The sequence below is a fragment of the Choloepus didactylus genome, chromosome 19 (genome assembly GCF_015220235.1).
Source record: "Choloepus didactylus isolate mChoDid1 chromosome 19, mChoDid1.pri, whole genome shotgun sequence".
NCBI classification, from domain to species: Eukaryota; Metazoa; Chordata; class Mammalia; order Pilosa; family Megalonychidae; genus Choloepus; species Choloepus didactylus.
In genome coordinates, this window is record NC_051325.1 from 28,646,079 (window position 1) to 28,672,701 (window position 26,623).

Here is a 26,623-nt window from a genome sequence, read left to right on the forward strand (position 1 = left end):
CCTCCATTCGCATCTCCAAGTATCTCTAAGCGTCAGCAAGCATCTGGGTCTGCTCTTAGCTCTCTTAAATACTCCAGTGAACTAATCAAGACCCACTCTGAATGGGCGTGGCCACACCTCCCTGGAAACACTTGATCAAAAAGGTTCCACCCTAATCAAAAGACTAATAAATCTGCCCCCACAAGATTGCATTAAAGAATATCGCTTTTGGGGGGACACAATATATCCTAACCAGCACAAATGTGTTATCTACCTCATTGGGTTGTTCAGAGAATAAGCACTCAATAAACAGAGCTATTACCTTTTTTTTTTTTTTTTTTTTTTAAACTGTGTCTCAAACTCTCTTCTACCTGCTTGGGAAATAGCAGTAAAGAAAGCACAGTCCTGGTCCTCACAAAGATAAACAAGATGGTGACTTGGACCAGAATGGCTGCAGTAGAAGTAATGAAAAGTCAGTTTCAGACATTTTGAAGACAGTACTGAGAGGATTTGATGATGGATTGATATGGGGGTAAGAGAAAGAAAAGATAAAGATAGCTCCAATGTTTTTGGCCTGAGAAACGAGAAGGATAAAGGAATTAAACACTATAAAATTTCAGAACACCACTGGAAAAGGAAAGATCCTAATAGCTTTCCAGGACAAAACAAACCAAGAACACAAACCAAGAACAGGTATCAGAATGGCTTTGGATTTCTAAATAGCGACATTGGAACTAAAAACAATAGAGCAATATCTAATACTCTGAGTGAAAACAAAATTTCCAAACCAAAATTCTATGCCCAAGCTATCCAGAGTGAGAGAATTGTGCCAGTCTGAATGTATTATGTCCCCCCAAACACCATTATCTTTGATGTAATCTTGTGTGGGCAGAGGTATCAATGTATTGATTAGATTGTAATTGAGTGTTTCTGTGGAGATGCGCCCCACCCACCTGTGGGTGGTGACTCTGACTGGATAATTTCCATGGAGGTGTTACCCTACCTATTCAGGGTGGGTCTAAATTAAATCACTGGAGCCATATAAATGAGCTGACAAACAGAAGGAACTCAGTGCAGCTGTGAGTGACATTTTGAAGAGGAGCTACAGCCAAGAGGGATGCTTTGAAGAATGCACTGGAACTGAGAGAGGAGCTTCTGCTTACAAAGACATTTTGGAGATGGCCTTTGAAAGCAGACTTTTGCTCCAGAGAAGCTAAGAGAGGACAAATGTCCCAAGAGCAACTGAGAGTGACATTTTGGAGAGAAGCTGAAGCCTAGAGAGGAATGTCCTGGGAGAAAGCCATTTTGAAACCAGAACTCCAGAGCAGATGCCAGCCACATGCCTTCCCAGCTATCAGAGGTTTTCCGGACAGTATTGGCCATCCTCCGGTGAAGGTACCCGATTGCTGATGCATTACCTTGAACACTTTATGGCCTTAAGACTGTAACTGTGCAACCAATAAACCCCCTTTATAAAAGCCAATCCATCTCTGGTGTTTTGCATCCCGGCAGCATTAGCAAACTAGAACAAGAATATACCTCATGAACTCCTTCTTAGGAAAGAACTGGAACATAGGCTCTACCAAAAGGAGGGAATAAATCAAGAAAGAGGAAGGCAGGGAAGCCAGGATGGGGAGAGACAATGAACAGTCCCAGGATGATAGCCATGTAGTTCAGACTGCAGCAGGGCAGAGAGTCCCAGGAGAGATGTCTCCAAGAAGTTAAAATAGAATATTTGTTGTGTTGGTGTGTTCCTCAGAGTTTTACCTTACATAGAGCAAGGGTCAAATTAGTGGTAGATAAATAGAAAGCTAAAGTCAGGAAAAGAACAAGTCAATTATTAACTCTAGAGAAAACAAAATATTGTACAAGAAAGGAAATTAATAATATTCAATAATCATAATATAAATTATCATATATAACTAAATTGGGAATGAATAGGTTATGTATGTGCTGTGACTTTAGTAACTTCATATACCAACTACATACAATTCAATTCTGATTCTAACTACCCAGAGTTAGGTTGCACTCCACCGGCTAAGGGAAATTTACAAGATTGCCCATCAGACACCAGCCAGAAGTTCAGGGGCCCAGGCCATCTACACTTCTGACTAAATGGCTACAACATAGGTTTCACACCACGCCCTTCAGGTTTGATACTTTGCTAGAATGATGTACAGAATTCAAGAAAGTGCTATACTTATAATTTTATTATAGCAAAAAATAATACAAATCAGAAGAAGCCAAAAGAGATGTATAAGGTGAGACCTGGGAGGGTCTCTAACCCAAAGCTTCCATGTCCTTTCCACAAGGAGTCAGAATGTGTCAAATGCATCATCGTCCCAGCACCTTGATGCCTATCACCAATCATAAAAGCTCTCTGAGCTCTGGTTGATGCTAAAACAAATACCATACAGTGGTTTGGCTTAAAAAATGGGAATTTACTGGCTTACTGTTTTGAGGCTAGAAATTCAGTCGAGGTGTCAGCAAGGCAATGCTTTCTCAAGAGTGGTGTTCTGGGCTGGCTGCCGGCAATTCCTTGCTTCTTGGCTTTTCTGTCACATGGCAATGCACATGATGCATGTCTCCTTTTTCTTCTGGGTTCCTATGTCTTCTGGTTTCTTGCTTCTCATCAGGGCTTTCTCTTTCAGTGGCCTTCTCTATAAGGTCTCCAGTAATAGGATTAAGACCCATCTTGATTCAGTTGGACTACACCTTAACTGAAGTTAACCTCATCAAAAGGCCCTATTTACAATGTATTCACACCCCTGAGAATGGATTAAGGTTAAAGAACATGTTGTTCTGGAGTCTGTAACTCTAAGCCACCACAGCTATCCAGAGTTTTTATGGAGTTTCATAGACATTATTGATTGACTCACTGCCCAGGTGGTTGAACTCAATCTCTAGCTGCTGCCCCCCTTTTTGCCCCCACTGATTGGAGTAATTAAGAGATGGCTCAAAGCCCCAACCTGCTAATCACATGATTGGTCATTCTAGTATGGCCAGCCCTCCATCAAGTCATATCAGGTGTGGTCAAGACCCACCATGAATAGCAAAAGACACTGGAAATTCCAAAGATGTAGAGGTTATCTTCCAGGAAGAGGGGACAAAGAAAATCCAAGTTCTTTATTATACTACAGCATGTATGTGTGTAGAGGGATTTAAGAAAACAACATTCTCACCTTCTATAGTAGAAAGTAGATAATTTTTTAAATCAAGAATGAGTAGTACTAACATGTTCTTTAGAAAAATGGAGGTAAACAAGAACAGTTGAAATTGAAAGGAAAATTGGGGCATGTGGAAGAGTGGAACAGAAACTGCTAGTTTTAATATAAGCTTTGCACAACTATTTAGCCATTCAAAATAGGTGTATGTTTTAACTTTGGTAATAAACCAAATAAAGTTTTTAAAAGTGATTGAAAGGTATCTAGATTTTAAGATGTCAGGAATTTAATAGCTAAGATGTCCAGCTAAATAAGTCAATATAAAATATTTCCATCTATGAAATAATGTCATAAAGTTTAAAAAGAAGAAAAGTTGTTTTTATTTCTGAGACATTTATTCATTTATTTGTCATAACTATTTAAATACTAAAATATAACTTGCTGAATGCTTACCCAGATGGACATTTGATATGCAAAACTGAAATATTTATAAAAGTAAAAGACAGTTCAAAAATATAACTATAAATAATTTATAATTACATCAGTTAGATTAAAAACGTAAAAACAAATTATTTTTAGCCTTTTGAAGAAATTGTAAAAATTAACACATGACTATCACTTCTTAAATTAGTTCAGCATACCTAACACTTTCTTCTATGACATTACTTTTGGGTCATTTTCAGAGTAGTATTTTCTTGTATAGTCTTAATTACTGAATGGCTTTAAACTGCTATTAAATCCAGGAGGTCCTGGCTTGGTAAAATCTTTTTACGTAGTTTGAAGCTGGAAAATCTTTGGGCCTTTTTTCAAGAGGTAACCCTGGTCATTTAGTGATCCAATAAAGTTTTCAAAATCAGCAACCTAGAAGAAAACATTGAGAGTTAGCCCACTAAGTTGTATGCCAAAGTATGATTGTAAAAAGCAATCTCTCAAATAGTAATATACAACTGTAAAGTTTTTCAGGCAAATAAAATTATTTGTACTTCCTGAACAGAGAAAACTGCCTACATTTAACTTTTGTTTCTATAATGTTGAACTAATTAAAAACTCCAGTATGCACAAACTTGTTGATATTTGTTTCAGCTTAGCTTCAAAACAAAAATTAGACTAGCTTTTGAAATTAAATTAAGTGGGCAGTTTTCCATATAATCAGCTCTGTGTGTTTAAAGTACTATTACATTTATTATCACTAAAACTATGAAGTAGGTAGAGCAAGTGAATCATGACCATTTTAACAGAGGAGGAAACTGAGTTTCAAATATGTTAAAATGACTTGCCTCACAAGGGACTATCAGAAAAACATGGAGAGTGAGTCCTGCTCCAGTGCTTCCCTAACTACCAAGATGCTGAAAAAAAACCTTTTAAAAAGGTAGGTATGAATCTTAAATAAATAAAAAGTTTAAAAACTCTGAGAAGCTATATTCCATTCTTTTAACCCAAACCTTTTGATACTTAAAAGTTCTACTATACATGAATAAGGACCTTCTGAAATCACCACCAAAAAAAGAATTATTAGTTAAGTAGGTAGTTAATCATACCTGAATGTTCAGCTCTTTGGCAATCTGCCGAAGTTGATGAAATTGAAATAAATTATTGTAAGTTCTTTCAGCAATGTTGTTAAGAGCAGAAATAAATCGTTTTGCTGTTGACCTGTTGCTCATTCCAGAACCGTGCTGGGAGCGCTCAAAATCTAGGTTCCCAAATTCATCAGAATATGTTCCTAGCATGCTTAATAGGAAAGGGATAAACAAAGTTACCCAACGTGGCACAGTTATAGAAATTTTTGTCCTGTGTCTCCAGGTTACAAGAAGAAAACTTTGGAAGTAGCCATGAGCCTCAGTTAGCAAAGACTTAAATTAGAATTTACTGAGTGGCTACTATGAAATTTACTATGATATAGACTGGTGATAAAAATATTTTGAACACAGTTACTACTTTAAAAAACTCCTAAATTGAGGAGAGAAATGCCTTAAAAAATGCCAAGTTAATAAACTACAAAAATGCCTGGTTCATTCTTTTTGATTCTTGAAAAAAAAAAAAAAAAAGAAATTTGAAACATACTAAATTTAGCCTTTACTGAGTTAAGATATATTCCTAACTCCTAGTGCAGCATCTAGCAAATAAAAGGTGCTAACAAAATATTCTATGAATTAACTAAGAGTTTCTGTTGATGGGCCATAATTGTGGTTAGGTATTAAAAGATGCACCTAATATCTGCAATTCTCTACTGATTCCTCTTATTTTCACAATATAATCAAGGAAACAAATATGCACTTGACAGTAAGTTTTAGCCAAGAGTTTGAAAACATCAGTTAGGGAAGCAATTAACCATCCTTTCTAATCTATAGCTCTATTGTTGATTTCCTGCCTCCATTTCCTGCCTGTACAACTGGATAAGTATAATCTCACAGCCAGGCTTAAAGGCAGAGTTATAATGTATAATGCAATCAGAAATAATTTGCTGATCAAATAAATATTGTTTACCTGCTAGGCAGTGAGCTTATAATGCTGAACAAAACAGGTACAATCTCTGCTCTTATGAAACTCAGAGGAATGATTTTAAAAGGTGACTAAAAATAAAGTTTCATTTTGTTCTTTGAACAGGTAAGAGACTACATTAACAAGAATGAGAGTCATTCAAATAAGAATGTAATAAATGATAATAAAACAGTAAGTTGAATGACTATGTATTTTTCCCCTGAAATACAGTATAACCTTATTTAAGGCTTTTATGATTAACTATTCCATATAATTTATCATATGCTTATTTCTCAGAAGAAAATTGCCAAAAATGCATTTAGGGTATTAAGTTAATATTACTTGCTAATATTTATATTAATTATATTTATAGACCTATGCTATCCCATTTGAGCCTCCTAGCAATCGTATGACTTAAGGACCATTCTTATTCCCATTTTACAGATGAAGAAACAAAGTCTTACTAAGGTTAAGTGATTTGCCAAAGGTTACATGACTAATAAGTGACCTATTTGAACCCATGCTATGTACTTCCAATTTGAAGAAACGTAAGTAAAATATTTGAGCTACTTTCCTGAAACAGAAAAAACTCACAATGACCTCTCTTCTTTGAATGTGGCTCTGTTCAATTCTACTTCCTAATATATTTTCAATTTTAGGTGAATGCTTATGTGAACTGTTGCCCATAAACATCTGGCTTTTCAAAAGTATATAGCTATGTGCGCTCATAACTCAGGTAAACTATACCACAGTTTAGATTGCTCAGCTTCATTTTAATAGTATTATCAAAGTTGCACTATTGATAATAGTGTTTACTAAGTGCCAATGACCCAAAACCACATTTGTTCCTTTATATAGCATCACTGCATGATACCTCAGCACAATCCTTTGTGGTGTGTTTGTGCAAAAGGAGACTATGAAGCAGCATATAATTTGCCAAGGCACTGCCACACCTGACTCTAAAGCCCATGTTACACCACGTCTACTATGAGCCAGAAAGGAACAACTGGGTCAACCTACCAGGTTCTGACACCAAGCAGCCCTAGAATAGCAGCTATAAGAAAAGAAAGAAAGGAAGGGAAGGAACAAAGGAAAGAAGGAAGGAAATAAAGATCCATCTCCCTTTGAAGAAACAGACATTATCTAATCAAATAAAATAATTTCATCTTCAAATTAATGTATATAGTTGGCCTTGGAAAAGTAGACTTCTAACAAATTTATATTTTAATTGCTGGGAGGGCATATTAAGAAATAACTAATTTCCAAATTATGATACATCCATATAGTGGAATACTATGCAGATGAGGAAAAAAAAAAAGCACTGATCCGCAGTGATCTCCAAGAGGCATTTTCAGTAAAAAACAAAAGCACGTTGTGTTTATGGTATGCTACCATCTGTCTATAAACAGGGAAAAAGAATACTGATAGACATATTGGCTTGTAATATGTATTTTATATCTATCTGAAGAGTCACAAAAAATTGATAATTGTTGCCACTGGGATGGAGGGAGGAAGAACCAGACAGCTAGGTAAACAAGGTAGGAAGAAAAGTTTTTTCCACTGTGTACTTTAGAACTTTGAAATTTTGAAACATATGACTATATTAACCTATTCAAAAAAAATTTTGACTGAAAAATGAAACCTTACCTAAAATAATTCAGCCTTATCTTTTATTGATTTAAAAAATCTATGTCTAGATTTTTGTCTAAGGGATACATATTAACTAAAAATAGAATTTTTTTTTCTTTTCTACTTTCTAGGAATTATGTTCTACCAAATAATATAAAATGCAAAGGATACAACTTGTCAGAATACTCATGTAGTTAAACTTGGACCCAGAAATATTACTTCTAAGAATTTATCTTAGAGGTATACACCTACTCACATATGAAGCATATTATTTAAAAGATTACTCATTGTAGCACTGATGATTTTAATAGCAAAAGAATGGAAACAACACACATGACGAGCAATACAGGACTGATGAAATAAATTATGGCACATATACACAATGGATACTACATAGCTATAAAAAAGGGAAGAAGTCTCTATATCTTAATAGGGAAGTGTCACTGGATATATTGTTAAAAAATTTTTAAAAGTACAGAATAGTGTAAATAGTATCCTATTTACAAGAAACAAATGGAGGTCTGGGTAGAGGGGAAGGGTAGGAGGTAAACAGGGATGGGAGCAAGCCTTCTAAAAGTACATATTTTTTAAATGATTTCAGAGCTATGTGAATGTGTTACCCATTCAAATAAAATTTTTAATGTAAAGGTTATTTACCCAGTCAGAACTATTTTAAACCAAGAAAATACAGTTTGTTCAGAAAAAAATAAGTGATACAATGTGCTGAATAAAAGTAATTTTGCTTGGCCATGAAATACGTAATTTGTGATGGGAACAAGGCTGGTATTTCATTTAAAACAACTTTTTAAATTTTAATCTTACCTGTATTTCATAATTTCAACTATATCTTCAGCATCTTCTTTGGTTGCTTCCTCCCGCAATTCCAACCTTGCTCGTGCCTTTAAAAGGAAGCAACAATTTTTAGCTATGACAGATAACCATATAGGCACCGTATATCTAAGTTTATTTCATTTATTCACTTTACACAAAACACAAGAGTTTTTTTTGGAGGGGGGAGATGTTGTAATCTGAAAAGTCAGAATTTTTCAAAAGTTATTTGAAAACTTGAGTATGAAAATGATCACTCATTTAAAATATGAATTAAAATTAAACTTTATCCACTAACATCTTTTTGAGAATGTTGATATCAGGAGATTTGAATATGAGATACACTTGATTTTTCCTTGCCTTTTACTTTCAGGGACTCATACCAATTCATTAAAACAACAAAGCAGAGTTAATAAAATTTTAGGAGCAAAAATCCCAGCATTCCACAGCTGTAAATAGATGATGATGTTGTTAGAAAAAATAGGCACTATCCTTACAGACCTGTCATATCAAAACAAGTACTCAAGATATCTTTTACATATTCCAAGTTCCCATATCCTCAGTGTTCTCTTCACACACTCTAGGAGTTTCCTAAGGGTCATTTAAAATAAAAAAAAAAGTTGCATGGCAAGTAACTTCCTGAGCCTAGAAAGAAGTGGCTATACTTTGATCAGTATGAGTATGAAATAATTTAATTTGTATGGTCAGTTTATTCAAACACCATAATTACATGGAACTCTGAATAGGAAGTGAGAAATGATAGGTTTGTACAGCTTAATATGAAATTCCAATACATCCTAAAGTAATTTGGGCAGAGAATGAGAATATATTTGCAGGGCCCCCCTGAGGACTGGGGAAGAAGGCGGAAATGTTGGACTTCCCCACCTGGGTTGTTACTGTTTTTTGCAGTATCAGTTTGGTAGGATGAGCCCTCCATCTTGGGGTGTGCCCTTGTGAAGCCTGTTGCTGCAAAGGAGAGGCTAAGCCTACTTATAATTGTGCCTAAAAGTCTCCCCCAGAGAACCTCTTTGTTACTCAGATGTGGCCTCTCTCTCTCTAAGCCCACAGGCAGGTGAACTCACTGCCCTCCCCCCTACATAGGACATGACTCCCAGAGGTATAAATCTCTCTGGCAACATGGGACATGACTCCTGGGGATGAGCCTCGACACAGCATCGTGGGATTGAGAAAATCTTCTTGACCAAAAGGGGGAAGCAAAATGAAACAAAATGAAGTTTCAGTGGCTGAGAGATTTCAAATGGAGTCGAGAGGTCATTCTGGAGGGCATTCATATGCACTATATAGATATCCCTCTTTAGTTTTTAGTGTATTGGAATAGCTAGAAGGAAATACCTGAAACTGTTGAACTGTAACCCAGTAGCCTTGATTCTTGAAGATGACTGCATAACTATGTAGCTTACATGGTGTGACTGTGTGATTGTGAAAACCTTGTGGCTCACACTCCCTTTGTCCCAGTGTATGGAGAGATGAGTAGAAAAATGGAGACAAAAACTAAATTAAAAAAAAGGGTGGAATGGGGGTGGGGGGATGTTTTGGGTGTTGTTTTTACTTTTTTTTTTTGTTTTTTTGGAGTAAGAAGAATGTTCAAAAGTTGATTCTGGTGATGAATGCACAACTATATAATGGTACTGTGAAAAGTTGATTGTATCTGTAGATGATTGTAGGGTATGTGAATATGTCTCAATAAAACTGTATTTAAAAGTGTTAATGAGTACAGCTGAACTTTTTAAAAACCTCATATCAATCCATTTCTAATGTCTCTTAGCAAGAAAAAAAATCAAGTAAATTATGTAGGAGATTGTTCGAAAGAGAAGTCATACTGCACACCCCACCCCCACAGCCTTTTTTTAAGTCCAAATGCATAAACTTAAAATAAACAAACTTCTGTTAGACGAATCAGAGATTCCAGCTGCCTGGTAGTGATTGGTGAGCTATTTAACCGCTGGCTCTGTTTCCGGAGCTCAAGGTAAAAATCTTGAAGAACTTGAGCCGCTTCTGTGGATAACCTTGGATAGACATATTGCCTAGCATAGCCAATGTATTTTCTCAATAGCTGGTGGGGAATTGGATCTATTGTTTCTCCAGGAATCACCTAAAGCATGATTTAAAAAAAAGGTCTAAGATTACAAGGACACATGGCAAAATATTTCTGCTAAATGTAACCTGTTTAGATAAAGGTAATATTCTAAAAGACTCCCCAAATAAACCAAATTTGGTTTATCTCCAAATAAACCAAACACTGCAATTCTAGCTCTTAGTCTAGTTGACTTAAGATTATTTCAAACTAAGCTGACATAAACCCTAGTATTATAATATAAAAGGTTTTGTTATGAAAGTTTATATACTACTGCTCTACCATAAGCAACACACCGAATTTTGACATTTAATCAGAATGGAACCAAAGGATTAAGAAGAGACAGTTATACCTTTAGTCTTTCTAATAGCGGTTTATCAGAAACCACTTCAAGTACAGAAGTATTTGAATCTTGACTATTCATACGAGTTACTGTGGCACTGCTAACAGTTCTCTGCTTTCCAGCTCGTATTGCAATCACGTGTTCAGAGAGTAAGTGATCATGATCCTCATTTGGTGTGTCTAACAGGATAAAGACCAAATCAAATCTGGACAACAGGGCACTCCCCATTCTAAGAGGCATGAAAGAAAAAAGAAGTAATGATTAGAGTCAAAGCAAACAAACCTAGAAAACTGTTTACTCACTTGTTCATTACTCAAGCTCCATGTAGAACTTAAGTAATCAAGCTTTAGGTTAAAGAAATAAATAGCTTTTGGTTCAATATACCCATCCACTCCACAGACACCAGACCACAGCCTTAACCCTTGGTAGGTTGAGGACATGGCCCCTTCCTATACCATCAAAACCACTGAATTCTGCTTTATTTTCTATTAGCAATACATGACAAGAAGCTTCACAATGACTTCACATCACTAAACTTGTAAGCTAGAATGCAAGATGTATCAGAGGTTATCTAGTTAAGTAGTTTTCAATCTTTTATGTCTTTTGTCTCTACAAAACACTGAGTCTCTCAAAGTGCCTGTGTCTCATTTAGAAGAAAAATGCCAACTTTTTCTTAAAAGGACACTACAATAAAATGCTACATTCTACTTAGTTATCTTCTCTAAACCTACTGACTGATCGAACTACCTCCACCATCTGAAACAAAAGTAAAATCAAGAGTGATTAAAGAATCTGACTGAGTTCCCATAGTTATCAGTATCAGTAAAATACAGAATCTGTCTCCTGGATCTTTTTGATCTTTCCAATATAGCACTGTGTCATTTTACTAAAAGAAAAACTACTAACAAATTGACCTTTTTGGTAGTGGTGCTACAGAAAAACTCAGAATCTCAAAGTACAATTTCTTTTACCATGTATCAAATACCATTTCTACATTAAAGATATATATTATTAAACACTAGGTAATTAGCTTTTTTCCCCAGTGGACTTAATGTTCCAATTTTTTCATTTAAGATATTCTTTTATCTTTTCCTCGCTTTTGCATCACTTGACTATTTTCTCCTTTCCAAACATTTTTGTCTAACTTAGAAAGCATACATATATACAGGTAAAAACTTTTTTTTTTTTAAAAGTAGACACATACCACATATTTAAGTATATTTAAGTATATGCTTGTTTCACTTAATAGTATAGCACAGACATCTGTTACCAGTACATACAAACCTACTTCATTCTCATACTGCTACCTTCCATTGTATAGTCCACCAAGTTTAATTACTCCTCTATTGATGGGCCTCTTAAGTCCCTTCCAGTTTTTGGCAGTGATGAACAATGCTGCAATACCTACGCCGTAAACCTATCTTTGTGCAGTTTCTGTTGAGTATGATTTCTAAAAATGGAATGGCTGGCAAAATGATATGTACGTTTAATATTGTGAGAAACACTGTCAATTTACCTTCACAATACTAAATTGTGTATGTAAGAACCCACTTCCCCATCCCTTTGCCAATATTGGTTACTAATACTTAAAATGTTTGTTAATCTGGTAGATGTCACTGGTACCTCATTGTTAAAATTTGTAGTGTTTAAGCACATTTTTGTTCAGTTATTGGACACTTGTTAACTTCTGTGACATGCCCATTTATGTTATCTTTTTCTTATTGATTTTTAGGGACACAATATATTAAAGATATACATATTTGAAGAGACTTACTTTAAATTCTCAGAAACAGTTTTGGCTTTGTTGTAGTGTCCTCCAACTGGATTTGCAGCAGCAATAATGGAAGTTCTTGCAGGGAGGCTACAAACCATGCCAGCCTTAGCAAGACTAATACTTTGCTGTTCCATGGCTTCTAACAAGGCTTGATGTTGATTCCCCATCTTATCAAATTCATCTATTCCACAAATACCTACAATCAGAGTAAAATAATAAACAAAAAACTTTCCTTTGGTCAATTTCCAAATTCCACAAGACAGAAACTGTTCCACAATAAAGATATTTCCAGTTGTTTCCAGCAGTTAAAATTGCAAAATGTCACAGCAGAGAATTACTGCTTGTATTATAACAAATAAGGCACTTATTTAACAAACTTTTATGTAATACTATTCATTGAGCCTTTTCCAGAGGCAAGGCACTCTGTTGTGAGGGTTTCAAGTATGAATAAGATATGAAAGTAACTCTCAAAAAGCTTAAAGGCTTAAATTCAAACAGGTAAGTTAAATTATTACAAATTCAAGATAGTATATTTCAAGCACTATGGGATATACATAATTAAATAAGATGGCAGATTGGGGGGGGGGGGTTAAAAGAGGAAGGGGAGAGAACCTAAGATGGCGGCTAGCTGAGACAGGGCAAAAAAACACCTCTGTGAAAAATACTAGATAAAAGCCAGAAAGTGACCCAGAACACCAGTTCCAGTGATGCACCAGCTGTTAAATCCATGGGGACCATGCATCTGGTGAAACTGGGAGTCTGCGTTCTGAAAAGAGTGAGCCAGCTGAAAGTCCGGCGGCTGCGCTGCGGTGTGGGGAAACCATGGGTTGGTGTTTGGAGATGGACTAGTTCTTTTAAAAACAAACAAACAAACAAAAAAACCCGGGAGTGGCTGCGAATACGGTGGCAAGAACTGCACAGCGAAGCGCGGCAGGAACAGGCTATGCCAATGCCTCAATATCCGGCGTGGAAGATAGCCCTTCCCACACCCGCTGCTAATTTCTCGGAGCCAGGAGGGTAAAGGGAGCCAAAAGGAGAAAGAAACTGCAGCCCTTGCAGTCATCTGCCCGGTGGGCTGGGGACACTCCTGCCCAGGGCCAGAGCCACAGCCCAGAGCCGCACCAAAGGTTCCAGTGTGACGGAGAGTGTTTCCCGCAGCACCGTGCACATGCCACAATATCGGCCGTGGACAGTGGCCTTTAGTGCACCCACAGCTAACTGTCCCAGAGCTGGGAAGGTGGAGCTGTGCGAAAAAGGGGGAAATTAACATGCCCCATTCAGCCATCTTTACAGCAGGCTAGGAATGCCCCTGCATGGACCGGCGGCCCAGGGCTTCCCTGGAGGGCCAGGATGCACTTGTGGGATGGCACAGCCTTCCCTCAGCAGATGTCCTGGAAGAGCATGGCTGAGAATGGGGACCCGCTCGGAAATCCCAGGGACCCTACACCAATACCGAGAACTTGTGGGTCAGCAGCAGAGACAATCTGTGGCAAGACTGAAATGAAGGCTTAGACTCTTGCAACAGCTTTAAATCTCCGGAACACCTGGGAGGTTTGATTATTAAAACTGCCCTGCCTCCCTAACTGCTCAGACACACGCCCCTCTTTCAGGGCAGACAGCGCCAACAACACACCCAAACTTGGTGCAGCAATTGAACCCCACAAGAATCAGACCCCCACACACCACAAAGACAAAGTGGGGGAGAACTGACTTGAGGGGAATAGGTGATTCGCAGACACCATCTGCTGGTTAGAGAAAGTGTACGCCACCAAGCCGTAGATCTGACAAATTAAAGATCAGTGTTTTCCATATTCTGAAAGAACCCTATCAGGTAAAGCAAATGCCAAGAGGCCAAAAACAACAGAAAATTTTAAAGCATATTATAAAACCAGACAATATGGAGAACCCAAACCCAAACACCCAAATCAAAAGATCTGAGGAGACACAGTACTTGGAGCAATTAATCAAAGAACTAAAGACAAACAACGAGAGCATGGAACAGGATATAAAGGACATGAAGACGACCCTAGAATTCTGAGCATGAAGAACTTGCAAGGGTAAATGAAAAAATAGATGATCTTATGGAAATAAAAGAAACTGTTGACCAAATTAAAAAGATTCTGGATACTCATAGTACAAGACTAGAGGAAGCTGAACAACGACTCAGCATCCTCAAGGACCACAGAACAGAAAATGAAAGAAAAAAAGAAAGAATGGGGGAAAAATAAAAAAAATCAAAATGGATCTCAGGAATATGATAGATACAATATCCAAAATTAAGACTCACTGGTGTCCCAGAAAGGGAAGAGAAGGGTAAAGATCTAGAAAGAATATTCAAAGAAATGGTTGGGGAAAACTTCCAAACCTTCTACACAACATAAATACACAAAGCATAAATGCCCAGCAAACTCCAAATAGAATAAATCTAAATAAACCCACTCCAAGACATATTCTGATCAGACTCTCAAATACTGAAGAGAAGGACCAAGTTCCCAAAGCAGCAGGAGAAAAGCAATTTACCACATACAAAGGAAACAACATAAGACTAAGTAGTGACTACTCAGCGGCCACCATGGAGGCGAGAAGGCAGTGGCATGACGTATTTAAAATTCTGAGAGAGAAAAATTTCCAACCAAGAATACTTTATCCAGCAAAACTCTCCTTCAAATTTGAGGAAGAGCTTAAATTTTTCACAAACAAATGCTGAGAGATTTTGCTAATAAAAGACTTACCCTACTTTAGATACTAAAGGGAGCCCTACTGACAGAGAAACAAAGAAAGGAGAGAGAGATATAGAGAAATTTAACAGACATATATAGAACATTATATCCCAAATCACCAGGACACGCATTCTTCTCTAGTGATCATGGATCTTTCTCCAGAATAGTCCATATGCTGGGACATAAAACAAGCCTCAATAAATTTAAAAAAATTGAATTTATTCAAAGCACATTCTCTGACCACAGTGGAATACAAATAGAAGTCAATAACCATCAGAGACTCAGACTCCAAACACCTGGAGGTTAAAAATGAGGGGGACAAGCATGGGACTTGCCCTTATGAAGCTCATTACCACAAAGGAAAGTCTAAACTTGCATGTAATGGTGCCTAAGAGTCTCCCCGAGTACCTCTTTGTTGCTCAGATGTGGCCCTCTCTCTCTCTAACTGAGCCATCTCGACAGGTGAACCTGCTGCCCTCCCCACTACATGGGACCCGACTCCCAGGGGTGTAAATCTCCCTGGCAATGAAGAATATGACTCCCGGGGATGAATGTGGACCCAGCATCATGGGACTGAGAGTATCTTCTTGACCAAAAGGAGGATGCAAAATGAGACGAAATATTTTCGGTGGCTGAGAGATTTCAAATGGAGTCGAGAGGTCACTCTGGTGGACATTCTTATGCACTATATAGATAACACCTCTTAGGTTTTAATGTATTGGAATAGCTAGAAGTAAATACCTGAAACTACCAAACACCAACCCAGCAGTCTGGACTCCTGAAGACAATTATATAATAATGTAGATTACAAGGGGTGACAGTGTGATTGTGAAGACCTTGTGGATCACACCCCCTTTATCCAGTGTATGGATGAGTAGAAAAATGGGGATAAAAATTAAAGGACAAATGGGGTGGGATGGGGGGATGATTTGGGTGTTCTTTTTTCACTTTTATTTTTTATTCTTGTTCTGGTTCTTTCTGATGTAAGGAAAATGTTCAGAGAAGACTGTGGTGATGAACGCATAACTCTCATCATACTGTGGACAGTGGATTGTATACCATGGATGTTTGTATGGTGTGTGAATGTATTTCAATAAAACTGAATTTAATAAAAAAAAAAAAATGAGGGGGAGATGAAAACATTCCTGGATAATCAAAAGCTGAGGGACTTCATCACCAGTAGATCAGTCCTATAAGAAATGCTAAAGGGAATTGTGGGCTGAAAGGAAGGGACACTAAACAGTTGACTGAAACCACATGAAGAAATAAAGACTTCCAGTTAAGATCACATGGTAAATATAAATACCAATACTACTGTATTTTTGATTTGTAACTCCACTATTTACATCCTACAGGATCTAAAATACATAAACTGTAATGATAAATCAGTGGTTTTGGACTCAAAGTAAAATATGTAATTTTTGACAAGAACTACATAAAGGGGAGAATGGAGGAGTATAGAAACATAGTTTATGTGTCCTGTTGAAGTTAAGTGGTATCAAAGGAAAACAAGATTGTTACAGATTTAAGAGGTTAAATTTAAGCCTCACGGTAAACACAAAGAAAGCATCAGAGAATATGACCATAGAGATAAAAAGTAGAGTAGGGGTTCTGAGAAGTGGGGGAAGGGGAATGGGGAGCTAAGAAATAAGTGTAGGGTTTCTGTTTGGGGTGAGGGAAATTTCTAGTAATGGATGGTGGGAGGGTGATGGCATTGCAACATTCTAAATGTGATTAATCCCACTAATGGAATGCTAGGGAGGGGTTGGAATGGGAAGATTTAGGCTGTATATATGTTTCCACAAGTGAAGGAAAAAAAAAATAGTCTAAATAGATAATGACAATTAAATGCCAAGGATGATCCTGCATGGGATCTGAGGATGGAGGAGAGGAGGCTCAAAGGGACACAGTTGGGACATAAGAAAAAAAAAAAAGGAAATATAGAATGTAAGCTTTGTATCAATGTTGAATTTCTTGAACTTCTTAGCTGCACTTAATGGGATTGCATCAAAGAATGTTCTTGTTCATGGGAAATGTATATGTGAATTACATTGTTCAAGGATGTGTGCAGCTTGCTCTCATATGTTCAGAAGACAGAGCAATAGATGCTGGATGATAGGGAGGGAGGGAGGGAGGGAAAGAAAGAAATGGTAGTGTGACAGGATGTTTAAGTTGGTGGTTCGGGGTATCGGGGGAGGGGGGTCGGGGTATGCTGGAGTTCTGTGTATGGGCTTTGTATTGTTTTTGCAACTGTTCCTGTAAGTTTGAATTTATTTCAAAATAAAATTAAAAAAAGAGGAAGGGGAATCTGGAAAGGCTTCAAGAAAAAGTGCTATTTAAGCTGGATCTTTTGGGAATAGTAGGGCAGCATGATTTGGGAGGAAAAGTCTGAGCTCTACAGTCAGAAGACTCTAGTGCAGTTCTCAGCAATACCAAGTACTGACTGTACAATTGTAGGGAAATCACTTACCCATTCAAAGATTCACCAGTAATTGAAGGCATTTTATGTGCCAGAAATATTACCTCTAATCCACAAGTTCAGAAATCCTCAAATAACACATTGTAATATATTTTTTTCTTCTGGAAATAAATTAGGCCATTTGACAAGTTTCCTCAAATAAGTTATATTGGATCCATGTGCTGTTTTCACAACATGAAGTATTCTAAAGGGACAAAAACTCTTCCCAAAGTTCCTTTGTTTAGAAAAAGGGTGCTAGTTTGTTTTCTACTCTTGTAGAAACTTCTCTCTCACACTGTCCAAATTGAAGAAAGTTGTGCAGTGTTCCCACTAAAACCGAATGCAAATAAACTCAGAATTATGAGTGCATGTCACCACTACAATTTCTATACCAGGAAAAGTAATAAAAGGGTTGAGATTCTCCCTCTTCCTCATACTATTTTGTCACCTCCAGAGGGCTTGGCTATGGTAAACCCTTCTATGACTACCCTATGAACAAGTAAGCCACACCAGCTTAGAGGTCTATGTGGGAAATAACTTCAGATTTAGTCCGTTTATTTCAAGGAGATTTTCTTATCTCCTTGTATCTTTGAATACATTTCTGGTCCCATTTGTTGGGTTCTCTACCTCATGGAGCAAAGTACCCTTTTGTTGAATTTCCTTTGTTCTCCATCTCTTTTATTGCCCCTTTGTTTTAAAATCTGTTCTTCTATATTTATTGTATCTGTCTCAAGCCTTTCCATAATTTCATACTCAGATGTGTCAGTTTTATACATTAGTTTTGTAAGTGTTGTTAATCATCAATTAATTCTCTACTCTTATCATCTATGATCCCTGAGTTCATTAAATTCATGTTCTCACTAAATTCTTGAAACACCTGCGGGAGACTTTCTTTTGTTCCTTGGATTATATTTCTTCTTGACAGGATTAGGTACCTTTATTGTGCATGTTAAATTCTTTCTTTTTTATGCTGTGTCTGCACAGCTGCTGTAGTCTATCTTGCTCATGTTTAAAGATGGCTGCTCTCTCCAAACCTATTTTCCCTGTGTGCACATATTCTCTTCAACACTCCTTTCCTGCTGTATTTAAAACCCATATTTTCCCTCCCAGCCAGTTGGCAACTAAGTTATCCACTTTTGGTAATCTGAGAGTTTAGGAGATTGAAACAAGGGGGGCTTTTTTGGGCCTCTGTGCAACCTTTCTTGTTGATCTTTCTTGAGGGTTCAATCCTCTCAGTTGAAAATGTCTCATGTTTATGGCAGGAGTGTGTTTCCTGGGCTTTAACCTGTTTTCACTGTTTAATGTGGAGCCCTGGGATTTGGCGAGTTTTTCCTACCTCTGCTAACCCTGGCAGTGGTGCACTTGAAGGTTTCATCTTGAATATCCCCTGGCCTTCGTATCACTCTGTCATTCCATGATGCTCTGGAACTGAAGGTATTATTGTAATTCTCAAGATTACCAGAGTACAGTACTTGAGAGGTGGGTGCAAGGCAGGAATGATGTCATAAGGTAGGTAAAGCAAGACCAAGAGGACAAAAGGTCCAAGAACTAAGTGCCCTGAGATGCCAACCAATTAAGAGGTTAGAGAGACGAAGAATCAGCAAAGTGTGGGAAGGATCAGTGAGTGAAGAAAAAACAAAACAAAACAAAAAACCAGAAAGGTGTAGTGTCCTGGAAACCAGGTAGAGAAAATGTTTTAAGGAGATGGAAGTGACCAATTGTGTCAAACTTGGCTCATAGTTACTAGATTTAGAAATGTGGAGGCCAATGGCAAACTGGAAGGAATGAATGACCTTAATTTGCCTAGAATCTGGTACTGCCTAACACAAGCACAGGAACATGTTTTTCAGCAGCATAAAGAGAAACTTAGGTAGCAAAGCTCAAAGTGAACATCCCTTCTTGCTGAGCCTTCCAACTGGATTTCTTATAATCAATCAAATTCTGAAAAAAATGGTGAAGTGGGTTATAGCAAAAGTACTAGTTCTCAACTACTACTAAAATCCTACTGAAGTAACAACTCTAAACTCTTACTAAAAATCCTCTGAGAGTTACAGATGACATTCACCTTCTTTTCACTGCCAAGGTATCTAGAACTACTCTGAGCAAAGTAATAGTAGGATATCCAACAAGTATTTATCTCCTTACACCTACATGCTAGACAATAAGATAACTAAATCCGACTCCACAGCTTGATATAAAGCTTTAAAGCAAATGATTGCAAATATGGTAAGTGGTACAAGATGGGAAGTATAGAGAGCTATACCTCTTTTATGTGATTTATTAATTTTTACATATAATTGTATCTTATATGTAATTATACATAATTTTTACATATAATTGTATCATATAATTGATTCTGAAAATGAATGACCTTGAGTACCATTTTCAATCCTGCATTGTAAATAAAAACTGTATTATATTTACAGTTATTATTTCTGAAACTCATTATCAATTCACTGGTTAGGATACTGTTGTCCAAATGCCTCTTGAACAGAATGTAAAGAAATGAGTTGAAAAGGCTTAAAAAAAAAAAAAGAAAGAAAAAGTCCCAGAATCACTGATTATTATTTCTTTTGGTCTCTCACCTTGATCACCAAGTACCAAGGCACCAGCTTCCAAAGTAAAATCTCCAGAGGAACTATCTTTTGAAAGAGTGACAGTCAGACCAGATGTGGTAGTGGTATTACCACAAACATATACGCCACGTGGAGCAATGTTGCACACTGCCTAAAGGAACCAAAAAAGTTTAAGAGAATCATCCAAAGTAAAAAGGAAATAACAGCTAATCACAATTGCTCAATAAATGTTAGCTATATGCAGAGTATTATTCTAACAGCTTTACTGTATTATCATAACCACTGTAAGAGGAAGGTTCATCCCCATTTACCAGTGTCAAAGCTGAGGTGAGTTAAGAACATAGTTATGAAGGTGCAAAGTCAGCATTCAATCAAATTCAGACATTCTGATTCAGGAGTTTGTAGTCATGTGAATACCCTGCACAATTCCATTTTATGCTTCATTTTAGGGTTAAAATAACAAAATCACTGAGAACCAATTTTAATTTCTAAGGCTCCAGTGCTTCTTTAAACATCAAATAATAAAAAGGACCAATATGTGCTCACCTTCTGAGTAAACAAGTGATGGCAGGTCAGAAAAGTAGTTAAATAGCACAATTAAAAGTCTGGCTGTCTGAGTCAGGCAGACCTGTTTAAACCCTGGCTCCACCAGGCACTGGCTGCGTGACCCTCAGATATCTCTGAGGCTCTGCTTCCTTATGTTTTATCACAGTATTATCCTAAGAAATAACTGAGACTGTGCACATAAGGCACCTAACCCCATATCCAGCACATGGTGAGTGACCAAAGCAAAGTCACTGAATATGGCTGTGCCCTGCACAACTTCAGGGGTCAGCATTCCCACTGTTATCTATGCTAGTGTGCACTCTGGAGTTGCTCAGTGCACAACCCAAGTGACCCTATGGTGCTGGGTCAGTGAACACTAGCTATCATTACTACTGTTACTGTTAATTTCTTATGTGTTAATATTTCTGAGAAACTGTCCAGTACTCTGAGAGTATCCTGGTTTACTAAATGGTCAGAATAAAATGGGACTAAAAAATGTAAATAAATGGCTCATAACTGTAAATGTTCACCTAATTTAAAAAAACAAAACAAAACAAAACAAAAAAAACCCTGGCTTGTGGGCCTAACAGACTTATGCAAGACTCTCCACTGTTTACAATGTTTAATTTCCAATGATATTACAATTTCTATTTTTCAACTGACTCAAAGATTTTAAAGGAATTAGTCTGGGACTAAAACATAGAAAAAATTGCCAATGTTGTTTCTTGGTATGGAACTTTTTCAGTACCATTAAATGAATTTTGGAACCATTATCTGCCAGCAGGCATTCCTTAAATAAAAAAAAATAAGAGAAAAATTGATGTACTTTAAACAACATGTATAAATTAAATTATAATACTTATTTGTATATCTAATCAGACCCCGTGGGGATTAAACCAGGCTTCCATCTATAATAATTCAAAAATTACAAACACACACACGCACATAACACTACAAAAGATAGAAAGGAAAGCTGTAGCGATTCAGATCCCTACATTCACTTCTCCTGCATATTCTGGATAAACATCTTATTTTCATTTTCGTCAACTTTGTTTCACCCTCTAACTTGGTACTCTCTACCTCCATTGTCAGGCTTATGAGCAAGGGCCTAGTGAGAAGGAAGGAGGGAAGAAAGGGAGAGAGAGAAGGAGAGAGGGAGGGGAAGGGAAAGGAGAAGGGGAAGGGAAAAGAAGCTAAGGTAGGAAAGGAAGGAAGGAAGGAAAGGCTGAGCTGACCAAAAGCAACAAAACATAGCTGAAATGTTAAATTAGGAACTGAAATAAAGTCGGGCTAGACTCTCAACCACAGGAAATAAAGGATGACTCTGATGTGAAAGATAGTGGGTTTTTAATATAACTGATGAGATCAAAACAGTTCTCAAACCTGGCTACATGTCAGAATCACCAGTGGAGGGTTATATCCATACAGACACCAGGTTCTTACCATGGAGGTGATTCTGGTGTGCAGCTGGAGTTCACAACCAAGACAAAAACTCACCAAAGGGCCAGGGAGCCCCTGGTCTGGGTCGTCACATTTATCCTTATGGGGCGAGGGCTGGTGATAAGCGAATGAGCAATCTTAGAAAGGACATTATGCTGGCTTCCCAGGAGGTGTCACTCTGAGGAAACCACATACATTCCAACAAGCAGTATCTTCTGGGGCCATCATAAGCCCAGGAGGAGACAACTATTAGGCTCTGGTTGGCAGAGGCAGAATCTTCTTTCAGACCCTTCCTAAATTCAGTGTTTGTTTTTATCTGGTTGTGTGAAGGGAGAATGGGTGACCCTGCTTTACTTCCTTGAGATAAGACTGTTCATGGATGAGATCATATCACAATAATAAAGACTAGTAAAACAGTGCTGGATATTTAAAAAGGGGGGAAGGGGGAAAGTAGGGTTAACACTTCCCAAAAGTTTCTTTCTCAATCAACTAGCATTCCTGTGCAGACCAGTGCAGTGACAGGCAGAGTGGCTCAATTCTGAAAATATGATCAGATACAAGTTATATATTACTCACACAGATTCCAAAATTCATATATACCACCAGACAAACTATATCCTTTAGAACACAAACACTATGTGCTTTGAGAAAATTCACTTGTCAATTATTTATGCATTTTATAAGCAAAAGATTAAATACTAAATAATTGATTTCCTACTTGTAGCATCTGACTCTTTCCCAAGCCTGGATCTCCAACAACAAGCATGTGTGGGTCTCCTCGAATTGGAATTCTGTTTTTGTCATCTGCGTATTTCTGGCTTCCTCCAAAGAGTGCTAATGCCAAACCAGCTTTAACAAGCTCAACAGTGAAAAAAGAAAAAAAAAAGTGAGGAAAGTATAAAGATGATTAGCTAAAGAGGCATTCCTCCTTCTATGCTGACAACTTTTGTTTGTTTAGGGTGTATTTTTGTTTTTGAAGCATAACTGAACTTTATTCTTTTTTTAAGAAAAGTAAGTCTAAAAATAATAACTTCTATAATGTAAACAATTAATAAAAATTAGAGGGCATATCAGAATTAGAGAGTTAACTTAGAAGTCACTGAGTTAAGATCTTCCTTAACTTGCAAGGCACGAATCCATTCACAAAAAAAGAAAAATATTTGTTAGTTTCTGCTTTAACACTTTCAGTGCTGAGTTGCTTTAAAAGAAGCCCATTCCTGTTAACTCTAATTAGTAGGCAACTTTTTATTACAAGGAGCTGTAGTTTTCCTCCCACACATTCATTCATGGAGAATTAAGATTCATATTAAAATATGAATAACTGGCCAACAGAAATTAGCTATTTATTGTAAAATCTTTATACATTATTTTTGCCAACTTCAGGTATTTTTTTAGTAAAGATGAAGTATAATACTTACTTCATGACCAAAAATAACTGGGCAAAGTGAGCTGAAAAACAGAATACAACATATTTTAAAAAATCTATTTCAAATAAATTCTAATACTCCACTGATCATTAGAATATCTACAACTTGCTTAACTTGTTTTATTTAGCATCAAAAAAGAAAAAAATAACAAAAAGTCTTACCCCTCAAAACAACTCAAGAAAGTTAATTTTAACAGTAAATTTGTCAAAATTCTTAATCTATAAAGGGAAGAATGTTTAAAAAATAGTGCCTGTGTAATGGAGATAGGAAATTCATAAAACATCTTAAAGTAACTCAAAATACTTTTGACTCTTTTCCAGAACTAACCTTTAAAATGCATTATAATCATAGTCTTTCACTTTAGGATACAGCATTATATTGTATTTTCTATGAATATGCATCTTTAAACCACCAGTCAAGCCAATGAAAGAAGGAGAATACAAGGTGAACTGAGTACATAATATTTTAAGATGGGATAATTCAAAGTGTCAGAATAAATAAAACCATATATGAATATAAAAAAGTGTTTTTATATTTATCAATTGTATAAACAAGGAACAAACAAAAATGGTCAGGGTGGAATAGTCAGGAGTGAAATGTGAATAATTATTCCCTTTAATATATGTAAACTGTAGCAGATGCTGTTGGTGGCCTGGCCATGTCCCCATGGCACTCATTGTTCAGCATGTTTCTGCATAACCACAGCTGGCTTTCACTCAAGCACCTGCATCTGTCTGCCTATGGACTTTCTATGGCCATCGAAGTGTCAGCAGCAGGTAGGCTGGGCAATCCAAAAGTGCTGGGATGTTTAAGATACCCAGGAGTAGCCCTAAGTCTAGGCCCTTAGGTGGAAAAATACTGAGACTAGTTCTACACAGCCTAATGTCCCAGAGGCCTCAGCAAGATTTAAGCCTTCGATGCTAGCCTTCTGTTCATTAATTAAGGCACCATACACCGAGCCTTCCCTTCTCTGGCTCACTTCCCCATCCCCTTAACAGTCTTCCCGGGATCACTTCCCAAATAAACTACTTGCCCCCAAATCACTGACTCAGGCTATGCTTCTGAGGAAACCCAACCTAAACAAAATCTTCTTCTGTCTTCTCCATTCTTCTTTCATGATCCTCCATTTTGTTAATCTAGCATGGTCTGGCAAACATTTTCTTAAGGGTCAGAAAGTAAACATTTTTAGCTTTACAAGTCATAGAGTCTCAGTCACAACTACTCAACCTTGTAGGATGAAAGCAGCCATAGATAATACGTAAATGAATGGGTGGGGTGTGGTCCAATAAAACTTCATTTACAAAAGCAGTCAGCTTGGCTAGTTTGCCAATCCCTGCTAGATTAACAAATGGAGAACCACGAAATATTCTAGTATTGTTGCTGAAATCACAAAAGAAATGTGGAACTAAAAGATAAAAACAAAATGGAAAGAAAACCTTAGTTTTTCAAACCAACTTATTTTCTATAAGTATAGCACAAGAACAACCACTGGAAATTACCCTTATATAAGTGCTAATTTATAACTGGCGAAAGGAACCAACCAAAGATGCATTCTGATCCTCAATCAGGTTGTTCCTTGGCCACCTGCTCACAGACCACTCCCACACTGATTATTTGTCACCAGATCACACTGGAAAACTGTCTCGTTCTTCTCCTGAGTGATGTCTATTATCTCACAGTTTCTTGGGTGATACAATAAATTTTACTTATTGTTTAAACCACAGGCCAGCACACTTTTTCTGCAAAGGGCCAAATAGTAAATATCCATGAACCATGTGTTTTCTCTCACAACTACTCAACTCTGCCACTATAGCACAAAAAAATTGCAGAAAATACATAAATGAATTAAGTGTGGTTGTGTTTCAATAAAACTTTAATGACACTAAAATTTGAATGTCATATAATTTCATGTGTTGTGAAATCTTCTTTTGATTTTCCCCCCACCATTTAAAAATGTAAAAGCCATTCTTCACTTACTGGTCATACAAAAACAGGCAGTAAGCTGGATTTGGTCCATGGGTTATAGTTTGCCAACCATCTGACTTCGATTTTGTGTTACTTGTAGTCAAGAGTACCCTGACATGCACATATTTAATAAAATTTTAGGAAACCTCATACATACTTGACAATGAGCTTAAACAGATTTTCTTCGGCTTGAATCTCTTGGATAGCATAAAGATCTCTAAGTGAAAACTCCATCAATGTTCCATGCTTAGACTCATCCTCTGAAGTCTTTATCTTCTGTCCTTTGCTATTACTAACAGAATTTGCTTCAATGTACAGAAGGAACATGCATTTGTCATTCTTATTTCGAGAACCTGTAAGTTTAAATATATTAAATGCAATAATTGGTATTTTTATTTTCCCTACAACGATAACTAGAAAATAAAAAAAAAGGCACAGTGAGCTATGACTAAACCTTTACTTTAAAGGAAAGGCTTCATCTTCTATAAGAAACAAGGAATTCTCCATATTAAGGGAGATTCAGAAGTATCTTTAAAAAGAATAGATGAATGCTAACAAATCATCAATGAGGGAAAATTAAAATAAAGACTTATACCAGACCTTCTTCAGCATTTGAGACTTTGACAATTCCAGTAACAGTCACTGTGTCTCCCGGGACACAGCTATCCACAAGATCATGAACAAGCTCACATTCTATCGTTCGTGGAATCCGACCTGCTTCTCGCTGATCATCAGACATTAGCTCCTGGATTCTACAAGGTTCAACAATTTTCAGTTACTACACATACTGACTTTGAGTTATTTCATCAACATATTAACCACTCAGGGCCCACATGATGCTGAGCTACATAAAGAGCAGATCAATAAAAAAAAGTTCAATGATGTTTCTAAAATTACTTCAGCAGCCTCCGATTCAGGTTGGCAGAATGAGCAAACACATTTGCTTATCCTCCCTCCAAAATGCCAACTGAAGTGACAGCCACTAAAACAGTGAAGAGAAATTTTGGGGCATGCAGAGGTGTCATCAACAAATAAGACATATTAGTGAAATTTTAGAATACAGTAAATGACATTGGATTTTAGAATACAGTAAATGGGGAAGTATTGATGGATAAAGCTAAATGAAGTCACGAATACACACAGGAAAAGGTTACAAGAGAAGTGGGAGCCAATGTTTTCAATAGAGACCTAAAGAGGCTTC

General features: G+C 37.0%; 1 protein-coding gene and 1 long non-coding RNA gene across 4 annotated transcripts in view; one reads left to right on the top strand and one right to left on the bottom strand.

Moving 5' to 3' along the window:
* Positions 1-3,594: 3,594 nt before the first annotated feature.
* Positions 3,595-26,623, bottom strand: part of MCM8 (minichromosome maintenance 8 homologous recombination repair factor) — a 49,039-nt gene continuing 26,010 nt past the window's right edge. For both annotated transcript variants that reach the window (XM_037811537.1, XM_037811536.1), the window contains 11 exons: positions 26,023-26,174; positions 25,580-25,775; positions 23,449-23,479; positions 22,749-22,889; positions 20,054-20,195; positions 12,291-12,486; positions 10,526-10,745; positions 9,982-10,191; positions 8,073-8,149; positions 4,682-4,871; positions 3,595-4,004 (listed from right to left, as the gene is read on the bottom strand). In XM_037811537.1, coding sequence (XP_037667465.1) covers positions 3,912-4,004; positions 4,682-4,871; positions 8,073-8,149; positions 9,982-10,191; positions 10,526-10,745; positions 12,291-12,486; positions 20,054-20,195; positions 22,749-22,889; positions 23,449-23,479; positions 25,580-25,775; positions 26,023-26,174 — 1,648 coding nt within the window. In that variant the 3' untranslated portion in view covers positions 3,595-3,911. The remainder of the gene's footprint in view (positions 4,005-4,681; positions 4,872-8,072; positions 8,150-9,981; positions 10,192-10,525; positions 10,746-12,290; positions 12,487-20,053; positions 20,196-22,748; positions 22,890-23,448; positions 23,480-25,579; positions 25,776-26,022; positions 26,175-26,623) is intronic.
* Positions 4,348-9,199, top strand: LOC119515512. 2 transcript variants are annotated; one of them, XR_005213063.1, is made up of 3 exons: positions 4,348-4,512; positions 6,066-6,169; positions 9,140-9,199. It is a non-coding gene; the product is annotated as an uncharacterized LOC119515512 (long non-coding RNA). The 2 variants fall into 2 exon arrangements; XR_005213064.1 differs by lacking the exon at positions 4,348-4,512 and adding an exon at positions 5,746-5,813.